Source organism: Triturus cristatus, chromosome 4_2 (genome assembly GCF_964204655.1).
Source record: "Triturus cristatus chromosome 4_2, aTriCri1.1, whole genome shotgun sequence".
NCBI lineage: Eukaryota > Metazoa > Chordata > Amphibia > Caudata > Salamandridae > Triturus > Triturus cristatus.
In genome coordinates, this window is record NC_140586.1 from 75259872 (window position 1) to 75279539 (window position 19668).

Consider the following 19668-nt stretch of genomic DNA (forward strand, 5'->3'; position numbering starts at 1 on the left):
TAAATTGAATATTTTCTACGATCTGTAGCTTTCCCCTGCTTTGTTAAGTAGCAACTGAATTCCACCAGGAATGACCTCTGTTGGTAGGCCGGACATGCTTTACGTGCTCACACATTAGCATGACGCCTTTTCGGAGAAATGCAATCAGCGCAGAGGGAGGGAATTGGCGACGGCATCAGCTGCTAAAATACATTGGGGCTTATTTACAAGCCCCCTGCACTACCGCTGCACTTTTTCCCATTTTAAAAGTGACGCACCGGCGGTGCAAGGGGCTTGTAAATAAGCCCCATAGAGTCCAAGCCTATGTAGAGTGGGTTTAGCATAGATGCATTTTCAGAGCTCTTCAAATCGTTCCCCTCTGTCCGAGAGCATAGGTCCGTGCCATGTCACATCACATCACTACGCAACAGCTGTTAAATTTGCAACTTCTCTTAGTGAATGCAACGGCCTTAATCAGAGTCGCCATAAAAGCGCACACTAATTTCCGGCCAAATTGTGCACACAATACCTCCTCACACAGCTGCCCAGTGGGAGTCAGTGGACGCATACAACCCTCTATCAGGTGGATCAGCGCTGAAGCTGGATACGCGTAGCAATGAAAGTGAAAGCACAATCACTTTGCGTCCCTGCAGCAATTTAATTATAGCAATGAAAAGGCAAAGTATCTGCACACGGCACTCCACAAATTAGCCTTCTTGCCGGCCTGAGTGCGCTCTTAAACGACTGAAGGCACAAGCAAAGTTGCAAAATCTCCCCTCAGCCTTACCCTATATCATAATGAGCGGGCCTGGTAAAGTAGATCAGCATGAAGCTGTCGGCTTTAAAGTTAATGGCACTCAGCTCGATATCGATGGCAGCTTGAACAAAGCGCACTCCCTGCTCTGTGGTGTGCCGCGCAGGACAAAGCAAAGCACAGTGAGCCGTACGTGTTCAAAATCTCCCCTCAGCCTTACCCTATATCATAATGACCAGGCCTGGTAAAGTAGATCGGCATGAAGCTGTCCGCTTTAAAGTTAATGGCACTCCGCTCGATATCGATGGCAGCTTGAACAAAGCGCGCTCCCTGCTCTGTGGTGTGCCGCGCAGGGCAAAACACAGTAAGCCGTACGCGTGCACATGGACGCAGCGTCCGTTCCTCTCAGGGGCGCACGTGCACATCGCCTGTCCGGGCGCAGAAGCCCGCTCACTTGAAGGCAGGGTGAATTGACGCGTGAGCCTCACTTGCAGTACAAGCAGCAGCTGACATCGTCTGAGAGGAAACGCACGTGCACATCGCCAGGCTGTCCGGGCGCGTGCACAGCTCCTGTCCCCTTTCCGAACACAAAATCGACGACAATAGATCTCGCCAAGTCGAGCAGCGCATGCGCTGCGTCGCTAGGCGTGACCTAAAAAGGACCTGTTCACTACTACTGATCACTACACAGTACGCTGCCACAACCGTGTTTGTGCTGCTTAATTTCTGGTTAAGGCAGTAGCCTTCCACCACTATGAGGGCAGCGCTTTGAGCACCCCTCCTGGTCCAACAAGACTGCAATCCGTGAGACAGGTCTATGTCATGGCGCACGTGGATGATCCAATTTCGCGATGACAAAAAAATCTGTATTAGGCATCCAGACAACAGTACAGTTGGGCACTCACGGCAGGGGCAAATGTCTCTTACCATGCAGGGGACTTTTCAGTCTCAACATAACCCCCTCTGCATAATGGAATGTTGAAGTGATAAAAAAGCTAGGCATGAGGGAAGAACTTCCAAAACAATTTGTTACATTTTATTACAATCGGTTGCTTACTATTGAATTGGAGAAATATATACTAAGTAGTAGTGTGTGGTTGTTCTTTTTAAAATGGGTGTTAAAAGGGCAATTACATGTTACATCAAATAGGAAGATTTTGATCTGCTGTTGAAGAAAATATCATGAAGTGATTATGCTTCTTTTTCAATTTTCATCAACAGCGACTGCTGCCAGATGTGACTTTCACGAAGAATGCAACATTTCACAGTAGGGTTAATCGCTAAATTGGAAATTAGATTGCACTCAAAAGAGAAGACCGTCTTTGAGGAAAATGGAGATTTGAAGTAGAATAATTATAGCATGTTCTATTCACATGTAGGACACAGGAAATATGTTGTCCTCAGCTATTAAAATATTTACAGAGCAATATAAACTTACAAACAGAGAAAGACCCCCCTTATTTTTTATAATGAATGCAAACAGTGTTAAGATTACTCTAACGCTAAATTAATTTTTACGTTTCTTTTACAATGGACACTATTATTAGTTTTATGGGCTGTCTAGCCTAAAATAAACTTACATTTGTAATGTTTGTAAACCATAGATTTGAAAAGAAAGAACAGATCTTTGATATGGTCTCCCACACACCAAGTGCAGTGAATTATCCGACAGGCTCTTTGGGATAGACTATAGCCTGTCTATAATTGACTTGAGCTAAAACACAATATAATAAAGTGGATGGGATAGTAAAGTACGTATTACTCGTGTATGAATATACCAAGGAATCCTCTATCCTGACCCCTGTAATATTGGTGTCAATCAGTAATAGCTGAACAGGTGTTTCAGTAAGATCGCTGCTTAAAATGACTATAGGACCACCTCTCGCTGTGACTCTACCTTCTCGTGGCCCCATAAATTAGCATATACATCAAACCCATGGGTGCTGTATTATCCAAAAGTCTCAGGAGTTATGTTTATTAAAAGTCAAGTTATTTGCAACAAAAGCACATGAAATCCCTAAAAAATAAGTCAGCCAACTCTTTCTAATCTATGAAACACAGAAGACGTGCAAAGTTCCAAGATGACACGTTCATCTAACAAACTGTCTTGCAAGGGTATAAAAGTTCAACTGTATTTTAACTATCCTGGATAATCCTAGCGGTATGTAACTTTTATGTATACACAGTTCTGTTTTGCAGCTCTAAATTCAGGAATGTAAACTAAACATTTGTGAAATTTCGCAAAACTTCGTGTTGTACATGAGTAAGTATGTCAGTTATATGGTACTTGTGAGTTTGTAAGAAGCACTCTGAAGATTGAGTTTGGGTAGATTCCATTACAGGAAGTGACTTCATAGAGTATTCCATCATTACCGGGTTTTGGTTGGGTGAGAACTGAGGATGAACAAGCCTGCAAGGGATCTGTTGTTCTCTAATGCTCTCATCATCAGGGTACCCCAACATCTACTCACTCCCTTGTTAGGCAGCTGGCACAGAATGAGGGCAGCAGTGGCTGAGAATCGCCTGCAAAGCTGAGTAAGAAAGAAAGGAAGAAAGGAAGATAGGAGTATCTTACATGTGACAGCCTCACCTGCCCTGCGGCCTGGCCAGACCCATCCGAGCAGACAAACTGTACGAACTCCTTGAGTGAGTCCTGCCCATGGTGGTGGTGGTAGCGGATTGTCGGGTGGGTGAAGTATGGGCTGGACTGCTGGATGATGGACGTCGATGGGAAGTGTAAGGCTGAGGCACTGGCCCTCGGGCTTCCTACAGTGGAAGAAAGCGGTAGCATGATGAGAACACATGGAGACAATTAAAGAACTATAGATATATCTCAGCAAGATCCCCTTTAAACAAACACCCACCAGGTCTAATCCAGTGATCACCAGCACCAAACAATCTTCTTTCCCAATACAGTCATGTAATAGGGATAATTCGCTTTTTAGGTACAAAGAAGCCAAAGCTGCTTTTGAGTTGCGTGGCAAGCAGTTTTTTAACAAAACTTTATTGTGAATAGATCACTATTGTTCTATACAGCAAAATATACATGACACATTGTAGAAGGGCACCACTATACATAACCTTTCCTACATATATAGCTGACTCTTTGTACACATAGCTAATGCCTTACTATTCTCTAAATATGCACACTCTCTCCATTTACCCTCCCGCTCTCCAAAATCTACACTTTAAGGCGGCCCACAAAGGCAACCTATTGAGCACCTTATCTCCCTACAGTCTTTAACCAAATAGTCTACAACAAGAAGCAATAACAATGCAACTTGTCTTAAGCAAACTACCTGTAAGGTGTTCTATCACCATGACTTCCATATTTATCGCAACCATTCGTCCACTGTAGATGGACATGCATTTTTTCCAGAACTGTGCCAGAGTGGCAACTGGTAAATTAGCTTCCAACTGTGTCACTCCATTTCATGTTAGAGCACCGTTTGCAGTGCCAGAACAACCAGTCTTGGGTCAACAGGCATAGGATCACCCATAAAGTGCCCTTTGGCGGCCACGACCACCTTGCAAAGAAGCGCTCACTCTTAGCCAGTTATAAATCATGATAATCCTACAGCCCACTCTTTCTACTTATCATAAGCACCCAACAAAGAAGGTTAAAACTGTGGATTGTAGTGAGAAGAAGTCAGCAGGGGGCTAATCCAACTTCGACCGCTACATTATCCCTTACCTCTACATGGTTAAGGTCCCAAGATTAGTGTAAAGGTTCCAGGGCCTGTCTTTCCTAATGATCCAAAAAATGGTCTATCTGGTGCCTCCCACCACCTTCAGGTACATATGTGCGCCCTTTCGGCCCATTCCCTTAAAATTTGAATATGTGCAGAACGATAGTACACCATTAGGTTAGGGAAAACAAACTCTCTCTTTTCTCTTGGGGCCTTTACCAATGATGCTGACAATGTGGGGGATTTTCTCAACCACACAATCATCTAAAGATCACTCTGTTGATACTGTAAACCCCATCTTTTGATTCTAACTGGGGAAGCCTGAAACAAATATAAAATAAGTTGGTATACTGTTCCTTATAACTACTACAATGCCACCCTATGAAACATACAGGTCTCTCTAGGTCAATAGTTTTCAAGCTTTTTAATTACACGCCAACCCATGTTAAAAAATTGTCATGGCCCCCAGAATAACAAATCTATGTTCTCAAAAGAATTCTATAACCTTTGCAGCTCTGTACATATTTAGCAATTTAACCTTTGCAGTTGTGTTCAGTTATACCCTTACAAAATGATCAAAAACTCCATCATGCTGGTCGCAGCCTGACTCTCTAAGAGGGTAAAAGTGTCAATAGAGTGATACTTTATCAGAAATGGGGGAATGGGCTTCAAGGGTTATTTGGAGCTCTCGACTGCCCCTTCCCTGCTCCACTTTGACACCAAGGGGCCGATTATGATGGCGGGGAGACCGCCACCAGCGGGCTGTCGGTGGTGGTCTCCCCGCCATAGGACACGATTCCTGCACGCCATATTACAATGACGGGTTTGGTGATAGTGGTCGTAAAGTCCAACTGCCACAAATCCGACTGACTCCTTGAGCCCGCCGGTGCAGTGGAGGGGCCTGTAGTCCCTACCTTGTTGAAGGTGCCTGGCAGGCACCGCTGTAGGGATTACGATGTCCCTTTCCACTGGCCTTTTCATGGAGGTTAACCAGCCGTGAAAAGGCTGGCGGAAAGGGACTTTAGGGGCCCATACTGGGCCCCCTTCCCCCCAGACATGGGACCTGGGGGGCACCTAGGGTGCCCCCCTACACATCCCTGCACCATGTGGCAGGCACCGCATGGTGCCTGCCACGTAGTGCAGAGATATGTAAATTGTCCCTTTTTTCATTGTGGTGGGTGCTGCGGCCAGCAGCACACACCACAATGCAAAAAATAGGTACTGCGACCGCCGTGGTGGCTGTCACATCAAAATGCCTATGTCGGGACCGCCGACAGCCTGTCGGGCGGTCCCAATCCCTGATCCGCCCACCATCGTAATCGGGCCCCTAGTTTCAGCCAGGACATGGGTGAAATAAGCCATTTTAGTTAGCCATGTGCTGGCCATGTGCTTCTTGTCTCTTTACTGTTGCCTGCTTTTCTATTCTGCTTGAGTCATCAGTTACAGTTAACTCCTTCACTACTGAACCAGAGCCTTGCGCATGCTCAGAAATACCTATAGCTGCCAGAATGCATCTGTCTTAGTGTGTAACTGTCAGGCTGTTTTAACTGATGTAAGCAGAAATGTCTCCCCTCCCACTTTGTTGAGCAAGCATTTTTTGTATACCCATATTAGTCAATAACTATTCTTGTATGTGCCATTACCTCCTCTTTGAGTCTCCATGCTGACTTTGCAACAAATGTATATATAAGGCCCCTGGTTTATATAGTCTATGGACTACCTCCTACAGTGGCCTGAGGGTACCGTATTGATGTAGTCTCCCTCATGAGAGGTTAATAAATCTATTTTCTTTGATATTACAGCTTCCGTGCCAATCTCTATTTTGTTAGTCTAAGGACTTAAGGACAAAGAAGGGCGAACCCCTGCACCAGTGGGCCCCTGAAAAGGCTCACTCCCACAAATTGGCGCCCATCATGTGGGCTCATCGGAGACGCGGTCGCCCGAAAGAGTGGTCTCGACGGAGGTTTGGAATCTCGCTGAGGATGTACACTCACGATTTGACCCCCCAGGTGGTGACCGGTCCCCGACTAAGATCCCATTGGCGTTCGTCTCACAGTGACCATTAGGTTGATTCAGAGCTTGGCAGCTGGACGCTGGAGACTTCTGTTTGTAAAGGTCGCAATGCGACACTCTTGTTTTGGATTAGCTTGGCCAAGATTTTGGTTTGTTTGTTTGTTCGTAGAATGTGTTGCTGTCTTGGTGGTACCAATATGGATTTAGAAAGTACTCAGCTGGCTCCCCTGGAGGGGATAAATAATAGGTTTATGTACATTAAATATGGTATTTCTTCCATAATGTATAGTACACTGTGGAACAAATACACCAAAAAAGGATCCTGATCTACGCATTTAGTAAAATTAGTAAATGGTGATACAGAGCACTTTTGAGTGTTCCGCCAGCTCCATTGGTAATTCGGTGTATTCTGGAAAAGGTCTGGGGCTAGAGCCTGTCTTTTTGAACATGGCACAGTCTTTGGGCTGTTTACTTGTCTTGGTGCAGTCTCTGGACTACTTTCGAGCACTCTTTTTGTAAATATGATTTACAATTGGTATTTACAAATGGTTTGGTTTGAGTACAGTCCTGGCTGCCTCTTGTTTTTGTCCTAAGTGTTGATTTGTGGGTTGATTGTGTGTTTAAGTGTCTAAGTGGTTTGTGGACTGACACAGGTGGTGATGCTTGTGAAGTACTTTTTTGAGTGAGTAGCGACTGTGCTCTTTGTTTAAGAATGGCTTGCCTTAGCAAGCAGTGTTGTGTGTTCTGAGTGTGTGGCCCCCTTCTTGAAAAGGTCTGGAATGAGCTCAATGTGGTTTGTTATCATCATTGTGTTCTGCAGATGCCCTTTCAAGAATTACACTTTAAAATTCAAAGGATAAATTAAATAACATATGCTAAATTGCTGCACGCTACTATTAAAAGTAAAGCAGTAACAAAGTATAGATGTCTGTACATTCAATTATTATATCGCCCCAGTGGTAAAACACAAAATTAGAATTAAAACTCAATAGGGAACAAATTAGCCTCACAGAAAGAAAAAAAAATTGTGTGTTTTACACAACTAGGACTCAATACAAAATGTTACAGCATTATCCTTAGATACATTATATTAAATAATAAAAGGCATTCACATTATCTGAGTAATTGGTTGCTGTTAAAATAAAAGCGTCCTTTTTGTTCCACATTGCAAAATGGTAGATTTTGACTCGCTTGGAATGCCTGGGTTTTAAATAGACTGAACCGTGCTCAATTCACAGCACCAGAAAGAGAGTTTTAAACAGCTGCTCAAAGCTGTCTGTCCGAAGGAAGCTGTCTGTCAGAACAGACGGAGGTAATGAATGGTTTCTCAACTTTGTGGGGTTTCTGTGAGGACATTAGAATACAGCAAGGGTTTTTTCCTCCTGAAAAAGAGTGGAAGCTAACGCCTGCTGGTCATAAAACACAGCTGAGTAAATAACACATGGCTCACAAGCTACATATCAAGCTGTGGGGACTAGGTTTTAAGTTAGTAAAATATGGTATGAAGGCACGTGCATTAAAGACTACTGATTTTGAAAGTTAGAAATACAGTTTCAATATTTTGGATAAAACAGAAAGGATACAAGTAAGGACTTTCTTTCTTGTTGCTTTTCCAATAAGCACATCTGTGGATCTGATGGTGAATAATTACTGCCCTCTATAAAGTGATACAAACTTTTTATGTTTCAGTAAAGTTTCTGTGCTTAGTTTCAAAAGAGGTTTTTGTGAGTCTTATAAATAAATGCATTTAAAGGCAAAAGGAAAGGAGTAAGGCTTGCTTTTCATATGTAGAAACCACAAAAAGGGTTAGTGATCATAATTCAAAAACTGACCACATGTAAAAAATTATTAAAAGTTATTGCACTAAAATCATTTTTGCATAATTATGATCCTTATAATGTCTAATTTCACTATTCAATAATATTTAGCACTGTTGAAAATTATCCTGTGCAAAGTATGTATTCAGATTTCAATGTGCACATTAAGATTGCTATTTCAAACTGGTTAAAATATGTTGTTGCACCACATTAAAAGGTTGAATATTAGTCTATCTAACAACGCCAATATTACTGTCTCTTAGTGACAAACTTAAAATGTAGTATGGCCTAATGGCTGCAGTGTCAAATACAAAGGCTATTAAAAGTCATGCATTGAGTAGTTGTGCAAACATGTGAATTACATTGCAAGCCTTTATGCAATCTTTTATGCACAAGAATTCTGGGCGCTTATGGCATTATGAAACCTCTAGTTCTTTAGGTGCTAGAAAGCACAGTGCACAAGAAATAAATAATAAAGAATACAAGTTGCATCCTACCTTTAAAAATATCAGCACGCAGGCACGGAGCGGGATGCCCTTTAGTCATGCTTCTCGAGAGTTACTTTGAGCTGTGATAGCCACGTGGGAATAGCCTTGCACAGACATGGGACAGCAGTTTTAAGGGTCAGAGGTCGAGTTCTGTATTTGGCAAACTAGCAGTGCTAAGGGCAAGGCTTGCTCTGGCACTTCGACCTCGGAAAAGATTCCGAAGGAAGGGATGACAGAGCAGAGAGAGACAGAGAAGCTTTGCTTATTATTTTTGGCAAAAGATCAGGCAGGTTCTGCCGAGTCATAAGAAGAGAAGGAGAGGCAGGAGGTAGACTATGTGGGCCCTGTGTAGAGAGAAGCTCTGCCATGCATATAGAAATAATAGTATTAGCTTAAAGATTACTGTGCAAGGGCTAAGATAAGGAGGCAATGAAATTCAGTTTGCATTCATGCGCCCTCATGTTCAACTAGTACAATTGCTAAAGGAATTCGTAGTTGGTTATTAATGTTTTCTAGTTAGCTCAATGTGCTTGTACACCAAAATTTATAAAGTGGTACAGTCCACTAGTATTGGACACGGCCTCCTTGATATGGATTCCCCTAGCCATTTATCTCCTACAACTCTGTTTGTGCCTAGCTGTCAAAAGGGGGGGTAAATATTGTCGACAGGAGGTCACCTGTTTAGGTCACCTACTGTCGAAGGGGGAAAGGAGATTAGCTCCTGGGCAAATTAAGGGTAAGCAAAATTAAGTAACACATTGTCCTTTTTAAAAAAAATTATGTGCCTAATATGTGCATTATTGTGAGCTATTCTGCATGGAAAGTACGCAGTGCAGCTTGTTGTTGTGCGCTCTCTCTCTCTCTTTTTCTCACTCTCTCTTGAGCCTGTCTAATCTGTCTAGGAACGGCCATGAGACAATTGGTTGGGCTCCCTTTAGTCATTCATTTCACAAGATGCTGTGAATATGTTCTTAAATAAATAGAGACAAAGCACCTCACCAGTGCAAGTCTAATTGGCTCTGACATCCTTGCTAGAGCTGGTGAATGTCTTTTTTTAGGATTAATGTGTTAGTTATTCATGCAATACAGATCTCTGTTACGTTCACAGTTTTAGGGTTTCCTGTTACATCTATAACATGAGAACATGGTTATAAGCGAAACATACAGCTGTTCTTACGTAAGGAAAATAATTCTAGAAGTGTCCACAGTCCTGTACAGTAATGAAAAAATCACGAGTAGAAGAAGTGTTGTGAACTATAAGATTTATGGAACACAAGCTTGCTAACACAAGAAACACCCCAAAAAAAAAAGTTGTTATGTAAGGATTCAGAGTATGTTTAGTAAATGAATACAGACTTCCTTGGCTGCTTGGGATTGAGAGATACAAATCAAATCGTGTAACGTTTTACTCTTGTCAGTTCACCAAAAATTCCTTTTATCCTCGCTAATAGGTCCAGGGTGTTTTTTTAACTCTCAGATAGATGAAGTGGTTCTTGGGTGCTCTGCTAATGTATCTCTCTATTCTCTAATCTCTATTTTGTTAGTCTAAGGACTTAAGGACAAAGAAGGGCGAACCCCTGCACCAGTGAGCCCCTGAAAAGGCTCAATCCCACAGTGCTGAGGGAAGAATTGTGCATGTTGCTGTGGCTGGAGCCAGCAGGGCCGAAGTCGGAGAAGGGGACGGCCTCCGTCTGAGGTCAAGGGCACAGTTAGCATAGAGCATGGATCTTCCGACAGTGAACCAACTTGAGGCCCCCTTGGATCTATGGGGCCCAAAGGATCTGGTCCAGAGCCACTGTAGCTGTTGGTGCTGGTGCAGGGTCGCAGTCCTTTTGGGGTGGACCAAAGTGGGACTTGTTTGACCTACCTGAGCTTCATGACCTCAGTGAAGAGTGGAGCGGACTCAGGAGAGAGAGCTTCTTCGACTTATTGAGATTAGTGACAGTGAGTTTTGCTTCCTGGTAGCGGATGGCCTTTTTGTTCAGCTTTGCGCAACACAGACACAACGCTGAGTCATGCTTAGAGCTGAGGCACCATAGGCAGATGTTGTGGGCGTCTGACACCGACATTTGTTGGATACAGTCACAACACAAATTAAACCTTTTAATCCTATGGGATGAAAGTGTCTGCCCACTATAGTGGTATTGAGTGAAAAATCTCTGTCAGAAGTGACAGGTTTCAGGACGCCCTGGATCCGCGTCACCAGACATGGAACACAAAGAAATTGATGTCAACTGGCAGAACGTGGCCACAACATCACATATAAGAAAGGATGGACCCGAAGCAGAGCTACATAATGCCACCTACCAACGCACAAGGGAATTGCAATGAAGGGTTCTGGATCCAGTCAGGTGTGTGGGGAAATTCACAAGGTGAGGAATCTGCAGTTAGAAGTCTCTATCAGAACACTTTGATTCAGAGTTGGTGACTGATAAACTACTTTTCACAATGTACTAAACTGATTTTAGGAGTCATTTACTTCTTAACTACACATAAAACGGGGTTAGAAATAAATGAGGAATCGTTATTTGGAAGGGGTGTGTTGGAAGCGTTGCTTCCAAATAATGATTTCTATTCATTTGTATCAATGGTTTAGGATTGAAACATCCGTAGTAAACCATTGAAAAGTTACCAACCTCCAAGTTGGGATGGTAACCCATTCACAAAAGGGAAAATTATGAATGTTAAAAAAGGTTTGTTTGAGAGAAGACAGTGATCCACTGGTCTACAGGAAACTCTAAAACAAACAAAAAAGTAACCTTTTCTTTGTAAACGCTGCACTTTCTTTAAGGAAAACAGGATGCATTTTAGAAAAATGATGTGATCACAGACTACAGCAGGCCACAATTTCTGTAAGGACATCCAACTGTAGTGAGATGCAATCTGCAACCTACCTCATTAATGTCCAAGAGGTAGGTTGGATTCCGACCCACTATGATTCAGATTTTTAAGAATCGTCCTATTATTGCATTAAGCGATTCTTAAAAGTCTTTAAACGTCACAAAAATACTGGCTGCACTTTGCAAACATTGTGACCAGATATTCCTACATCTGGCTCTATGTCCTTTAATATTTAATGTTAGTATATTGAAGGTACAATATATAGTCACCCAGTCTAACCAACTCCCCATGAATTGCCTCCGGTAGACAGAAACCAACCCCCGAAAAATCTAAAATAATCCCACCCAGAATCCCCAGGGGCCACACACCCAAAATAACAGCACACTTCCAACTCTGCGTATACACATGAACTGAACTCCATACCCTTCCTATATAGGGCCCAACGGCATTGTCTTATCGCCAGCCCGAAAGTAATCCCTTTCAGCGGAAATAAAGCTTTTCAAATTATCCTATTATATGAACTGTCCTCCACCACTCTCCCCATTCATCCTCAGAAAGCCTTAGAAGGCTTTTGCTAGTCTCATTCTTCAGTTCTTTCAGTAGTCATCATCATCAATCTTGTGAAAAGTGTATGCAGACAACCCCTAGGAATTTCCTGTGGTTTGCAAAAAGACATAGCATTATGTAAAGTTCTAATATGGCAGTTGCACACTTTTCAAAACCACCTCCCACTAGAATTATTAACATTGTTCCCTCATTGTCAAGGAACATTCCTGTTTCTCAGTCCGCCCTTTCTCCTGGAGCACTGACATAATCACTTATCAGGTCTTGAGCTATTTTCTGAGAGTCCATCCGGAAGAGATCAATCTGTTATTTATTCTATTGTTTATATCTCATCAGCAGCTCATTAACCTTTAATCCCTTAACAGTAGATGTAATACGGTGATCATCTTGGTTCAGACTGAAAGCCAGCCCACAAGGAAATCTCTACCTGAACCCTATGGATCTCTTATTCAGAACATCCACAACAATTTCAAAATCGTTCTTTTTACATGTACTTTTGGTGAGATCTTGAAGGGGAAGAAGCCTGCCAATCTAAATAAGTAGTTAGAATGGCTTCCATACACTCCATACAATCACCTCGTTCTACTGATCCTCAAACATTTTTGCTAGATGATCTCTGTGTCTATTCTTGTACCCACTATCTAGGGCTCACTCTATGAGCTTGTTCCATGTCTAGAGGTTCATCCACCTTCAGGCTAGACCTGACTGAAGATGGCACTCTGTCACCACTTCTTCACATTTCAAAGGTAACTGTTATTCCCTAAGTCTCTTCATTTCAGGTTCAGGGTTTTAGTCAGTGCCTGAGCCGCTGGCATGGTAGTGTCAGCAGACCTGCCCATTTCTTCTATTTCCTGAAGCTTCTCTTTTGTCTTTGCCTCTCTTGTCCTACCTGCTAAAAATCTGAATGCTGGAAATAACATCTGATAAGTTCTTGAATAATCCCTCAACATCTTCTTTAAAATCCTTCTTTCACTTTTTTGTAACTCCTACGGACATGATTTTAGAACTTCTGTAGACAAGGGACTGTCAGCTTTTCTGCCACAGTGATATGCCACGGCATGAAGGTATACCATCATCAGTATCTAAACCAGGTACATTGCATAAAAACATAAGATGGTAAGCTTACACAAATCAGGGTAAAGCCAACCAAGGCAGCATCTGAAAAACATGCTAAGTCTACTCCGTCCAAGTCAAATGATATGAAAGAGTCTCTCATCCGACAAACGTATCTGAACTCGATCTCTGCGGTCCAAATGTGATTAATAGACCGTAGCACTCAAAAGAACCAATCAGGCTCTCAGAATTCAAAAAGTCATCCACACGACAAAAGCAATAGAGACAAAACAAGAAGATCAGGAAGGTCGCTTTCGCCGCAACAACTCATCATTGACGTACCGGAACGGGCAGAGGGTCAGGCTGTAGATCTAACCCAAGGGCCTATCCAAGTATTTCTCAGTGGAAAGGGCACACAGAATCCCAGGTACAAGTCAAAGACTGGGAGCTCCACCACACCCAAATATTGCCTGCATCTTTCACTATCGAGACCAGGACGTGATCCTCCAGGTGACCGGAAGTGCCCCACTGCTCTAAATAGATAATGCAATTATATAAATTTTACTCAGACTTTACTACAATAGTGCAACAGGCAAGAGATCATTCTTTGAGGTAAAGAGAGCACTGCGGGCAAAAGACAATACATACTAGATGCTCTTTCCGTCCACTCTCCGAGTGACAGCAGAGGGCAAGGTGTGGAGATTCTCCACCCCGGAAGAAGTATGGGAATGGCTTGATGAATGGCAAATAGCGGGAAGGTCATGACACAGGAATGGAACAGCAGGCACAGCTGCAGATTACGAGAAGAAGATGGATAGTGACTCCGCATGCGACCCCTTGCAGCAAGGAGACATACAGGCCCGTTCAGAGGACTAAGACAGTTGGCAGAAGAATGCTTAACAAGAAGGGCCAAATTGAACCCTGGAGCAGACAAAGACAGAGACCGTGATCTTGCTGCCGAGAGGAGGGATTACGTGCGTGGAAGTGCTGAATTAACAAACTAACATTGTACACCAAGTAATACCGCATCATGGAATGTAGACCGCACATACTGGTTAACGACAAGTCCCTAAGAAATAAAAGAAGTGTAGCAGCTCTAAGAAGGGGTAGGAAGGTCGTATTCAGTGGGCAAGTATTTGGCTAACGCCCGCCTGAAGTTCGTAGGTTCAGTTATTGGGCGGCAGGCGCTCTGCAAATTGGAGGGGTGGGTAGTTAATAGCCCACAGTGCAGGGTAGCAGGGAGGGGGGAGTTTTATTGGTTGGGGTTTCAAATTTGCATGTTAATAGTACAGTATATCCAATGCATAATTGCAACACACACGGGGAATGGGGGAGGGAAATCGATGGGGTAAGTACTACACCAGTATTCACACCCAAGGCGCCAAGATATGCACAGACTAGGAACCCGAATAAAGGTAACAGTGGCACTGAAGCCCCTTGACAGGCAGCATCAAGCAACACCAGTGGTACACACCCCCACCGGGCGTGACTTATTGATCATGACCTGGAATGTAAACGGCCTCGGTAACAAAATTAAGCGAACTATGGTGATGCAATATATCCAACGAAACGCATCAGGTGTAGTCCTGTTGCAGGAAATGCACCCGATGGGCAACACTTGCAAGGCACTGGACAGGTTTGGTTACAAACTACTGGCTCCAGCAGGGTTTACGTCTGGGTCCAGGGGAGTGGGAATATTAGCCAGAACAAAACTGTCCCTATGGCCCCAACAGACATGGCAAGATTAGTTGGGTAGATATGTTGCACTATCCGGGGAATGGGAGGGCCGGGTCATCAATCTGTGCTCGGTGTATGTACTGCCCAAGATGAACTCGGACACACTGCCTGAGCTGAGTTCATTACTGTTAATATTTCCAAAAGGTTGCTAGTAATGGGCGGAGACCTGAATGCAGTGATGGACCCCGTTTTGGACAGAGTATCAAGCCCAAAGTGCGGGGGGGGGGGGCAGACACCCTAAAGACATTTGTAGAGGCAATGGGGCTGCTATACATTTGGCGCGCACACAACCCCTTGTCCAGACAATACACATGCTTCTCGGCACCACATCGTGGATAGTCTCGACTAGACTATAACCTACGCAATGATCGCGGCAGGCAGCTTCCGCGGAGCATAACATAAGGCACGAGGTCTATCTGACTAATCACCGGTGGAGGTGAGGCCCCACTAGAATGAATTATCCTACCACCCCGCATTGACCCCTGGCGCCTTAAAAATAAACACAAGGACCACTACTTTCACAACAATTTGGGGTCGGTGGATTTACTAGTTGTGATCTGGGAGGCGTAAAAAGCGGTAATAAGGATTCAGGCACTGGCAGGGGGGAAAGGTAAGAAACTCCAATATGAAATGCTTGAAAAGGAACTAGTGCAACTAGAGATGAAACTTGCAAACTCGACAGAGCCAGATGCACAGGTTGCTCACTTAAAGTTGCTAAAGCAACAGGACTTAAGAGCCATAGCAGAAGGGAAGGGCAACCTAGCGGCGAATATACGAAATAGGGAACAAAGCCACGAAATTACTAGCATGGCTCGAGAAGAGACAGAGATCAAAACTGGGTACTGGAGGTGAAGAACCTGAAGGAAGACTCCTGTACGACGGGAGAGACTATAGCAGAGGCATTTGTGTTCTTCTATGAGCAGCTATACAGACCCTGGACAATCAGCACCAAGGTGGACTGTAAAGAACTCCTAAATGATATGCATCTCCCCACTCTTACACAAATAGACCGGGAAGGTCTGGAAAGGGACATCTCGGAGGAGTAAGGTTGCAGGGCCATATGCTCACTACAATCGGGCAAGGCGGCAGAGCTGAACGGCATACCCATTGAGTTATATAAGGGAGTGACGACTCTGGTGGCTCCACATATGCTGCGTGTTTGAGGAATCACTGCAAAAGGATAGCCTGCCGGAGGGTCAGAGAATGGCCATGATAGTGGTCATTGCAAAACATGGTAAACCACTGGAAGATTGCTCCTCATACAGGTCAATCTCCTTGTTAAATGTAGAAGCGAAGGTCTTGGCCAAGATAAGAGCAACTAGACTCACAAAAGTAATAAATGGACTGATCCACCCAGACCAATCAGGCGTTATGCCTAAGAGAAGCACTGGACTAAATCTACGGCGCCTATACAGATTACTACAAGTAACTAAGATCCAACGGGAGGAGAATGCTCTACTGTTGTCGCTAGATGTCCAAAGGGCATTCAACAGCATTGAATGGCAATAGTTATTTGCGGTGCTTAAACGTTTTGGCTTTGGCCCTAATCTTCGAGCTTGGATAAACCTGCTATATACAGATCTCCTGGCCAGAGTAAGGGCCAATGGTACAGTGTCTAGGCAAGTGAAGTTGCACAAAGGTACGAGGCAGGGATGCCCGCTTTCACCCATGCTGTTTGCACTTGCATTGGAGTCACTGGCGGCATGGGTTAAGACTGACCCATTGATAAGGGGTATATCGGTTGGAGGAGAATGGGAAGAAAGAATGTCGTTATACGCGGATGACATTCTCCTGTACGCCACTAGGCCCCGCTCCACGATACATCGGACACTCCATATATTCCAACTATTTGGCAGTTACTCCAGGTATCAAATAAATTGGGGCAAATCGTTAATATTTATGCTAGCAGGAGAAGTGCCTATTCTGTTGACCATAGGAAAGGCGCTATTGATCAAAACTAAATTCAAATATCTGGGAATGGTGATCTCACAAACAGAAAATGAGTTTAAGGATGACAATTTGACCCCACAGCTACATAGACTGTGGAATGACGTGGCACACTGGCGAAAATTGGCACTATCACTGATGGGACGGGCCGCCATTTTTAAAATGATGGCGCTACCATGCCTAATATAGGTCCTACAAAATACCCTATATAAGATACCAATGGGATACTTTCAAAAGGCAGATTCTGAGATACGGCAATTGCTATGGGATGGAGATAGCCCATGGATAGCACTAAACAAGCTGCAGAGAGGCCCATATGACAGTGGGTTGGCAGTCCCAGATAAACGTAAATACTATTGGGTGGCCCAGCTGGTTACGCTTAATGATTGGGTCTTTGCAGAAAGAGATGAACCGGCATATTGAGTAGACCACTGGTTGATGGGACGAAGGGGGTATCTGGAAGCTCTGTATAGTAAGAAAGCTTTGGACAGACTACCAACACACACACAAACAACAGTGAGACTATGGAGAAGGGAGACCAATTTCCTGGGCTGGGAAGGTAAGCTAACGAAGCGTACTCCCCTCTGGGACAGCGACCTCCTGAGGGAGGTGCATGAACTAAAAGGATTTCGCGCATGGGCACTCCTGGGTATTGAATATCTGGGGGACATTTGGAAAACACAAAAGATGGTAGACTTCCAGAAAATACAGTTAGAATACCAATCGCCAGACACTGATAAATTCTGAAACATACAATTGAACCATGCTCTAAAGACACATGTGAGCCTGGGAGAACAGCTAACAGAAGCAACACCGCTTGTAGACAGAATATTGGTAGACCTGATACCAGATACAGCAACCTCACTTATTTACAAAAAGATTATGAATAACACCCTACACCTATTACTACTCCTTATGGAAAAGTGGGAAACAGACGTCGGGATCCAAGAAGAGGATGACTGGTTGGAAGTCACACAGAGCCCCAAAGAGGGAGCTATAAGGGCACGATTTAGACTAATACAAATTAGAATTATACATAGATCCTATACAACAAGATCAAGACTCTATAGAAGGGTACAAATTAGAATTATACATAGATCCTATACAACCAGATCAAGACTCTATAGAATAGGCAAATGCGACTCAAACAAGTGTGAGAGGGGATGTGGGGTGGAAGGCAACTTCATCCATACACTATGGAACTGCCCTGGGCTACGGAGATTCTGGAGGGCAATCACAACCGTGATGTCAAAAGTGGTGGGACTGGCAGTCTCACTGGAAGCCCGATGGCACTTATTGTTTGTTACGGGAGAAATAAACTGGTCAAAATATGCTAAGTTTTGGCTGATACTAGCAGATGTAGTTGCCAAAAGAAACATTGCCGGAACATGGGGGAAGGCATAGCCACCAAAAATGAGGGAATAGGAACAAGACCTTGACTGGTGCTGTGCAGCAGAGAAAGTAATCTATCAGAGGGGATGTCCCGGGAAATGGGATGGGTAAAATACAAAGGACTATAACCACAGGGACTGACTATGGCAAGGTAAAGGGGGTCGACATCAGCAGATCTAGAGTACGGATATGCAAGTCTAGGGGGTAGCAGAGACCGTCTCCACGGAGAGGACCATATGGAAGAATAAACTGACCTGTGTTCGTGATATCGTACTATGCATCAATGTACTTAATAAAATAAAAATATTTGTTTTTAAAAGTCATCCACAGCGGCTGACCTTGGGCATAAACAACCTTTCCATTGCCCAAAGTCTAAGACAGCTGAGAGCCTAGTCACAATTAGTTGAACCCTGATGCCTATGGCATGCAAATGGTTCCATGTTTAACAAAGCATCCATCACCCCTTAGCTGTATATCCCCAACCATGGAAACCTTTAACTAGTTTAAATCCAGCTTCGTCAAAAGTGGTATGCAATGCATCATAGACAAAGTCAAGTCTGCAGTTACCAGAGGTCTCCCTTCATCGTTAAGGTACCACTCAACGCAGATTCAGTGTTTTCAGTGCTTGTGATAGAAGGGTAAGGGAGCAACAGGATTTAGTTTATCTAAGGCTCTCCACTCATGCTGAAACACAAGAGCCTCAGCTTCCTTACCCTACAACACTTCAGACAGGGTAAGGGCCTCCTTAACCCTGGTGTCACTTCCTAGTAGTTGCCTCAGCCAGTGAGCTAAAGAGCTTACTCACATTCTCACTCCTGCATATCTGCCACTATCAATGGCTTCAATTGCTTTCATGACATATGGGGACAAGCTCAATATCTGAGCAGTTCTCTATTTGCATTCATCCAGCAACAGTCCACCTCAAATTTTTCGGAAGGGGAGTGGAGAGAGAGTGCAAGACACACCATACAGCTCGAAGATCGTGCTTGGACCACTCCCACTCCACAACACCTTTCATTGCACCCTTGCTGCTACGCCTTACCACTGTTCCAAGACCAGTTGCGCCATCTTATGAACGCTAAGCATTGCCTTTAGATCTGCAATGGGAGCTCTCCTATAGTCACAGGCACCACATGGTGGTCCAGAGCTTCACTGTACAGAGGTCGCCTCGCTCCGCTCACCCCTGATCATCTTCACCGGGCTCACCACAGGCTCAGCCTCGCTAAGTCATGGTGGCTCAGTAGAAAAATGCCTCGAGGATCTTCAAGCTATGTGACCACCGTATCTGGGCTCTAAGTTACGCACCAGGTGATGGTCAATTTTAGGCTCCTAGCAAGTGTAGGTGTGAGGCCACACTATTAGGACAGTCCCTCCTCTGCTGTGTGTGCTGGCCA

The 19668-nt window shown here is 44.0% G+C and overlaps 1 protein-coding gene across 31 annotated transcripts in view; it reads right to left on the minus strand.

Moving 5' to 3' along the window:
* Positions 1 to 19668, minus strand: part of NFIX (nuclear factor I X) — a 1406323-nt gene that overhangs the window by 145574 nt on the left and 1241081 nt on the right. For 18 of the 31 annotated variants that reach the window (XM_085600616.1, XM_085600591.1, XM_085600603.1 and 15 more), the window contains one exon: positions 3324 to 3499. In XM_085600616.1, coding sequence (XP_085456742.1) covers positions 3324 to 3499 — 176 coding nt within the window. Of the gene's footprint in view, positions 1 to 3308; positions 3500 to 19668 lie in introns of all 31 variants that reach the window. The other 13 variants (XM_085600615.1, XM_085600609.1, XM_085600594.1 and 10 more) reach the window with 1 other exon arrangement.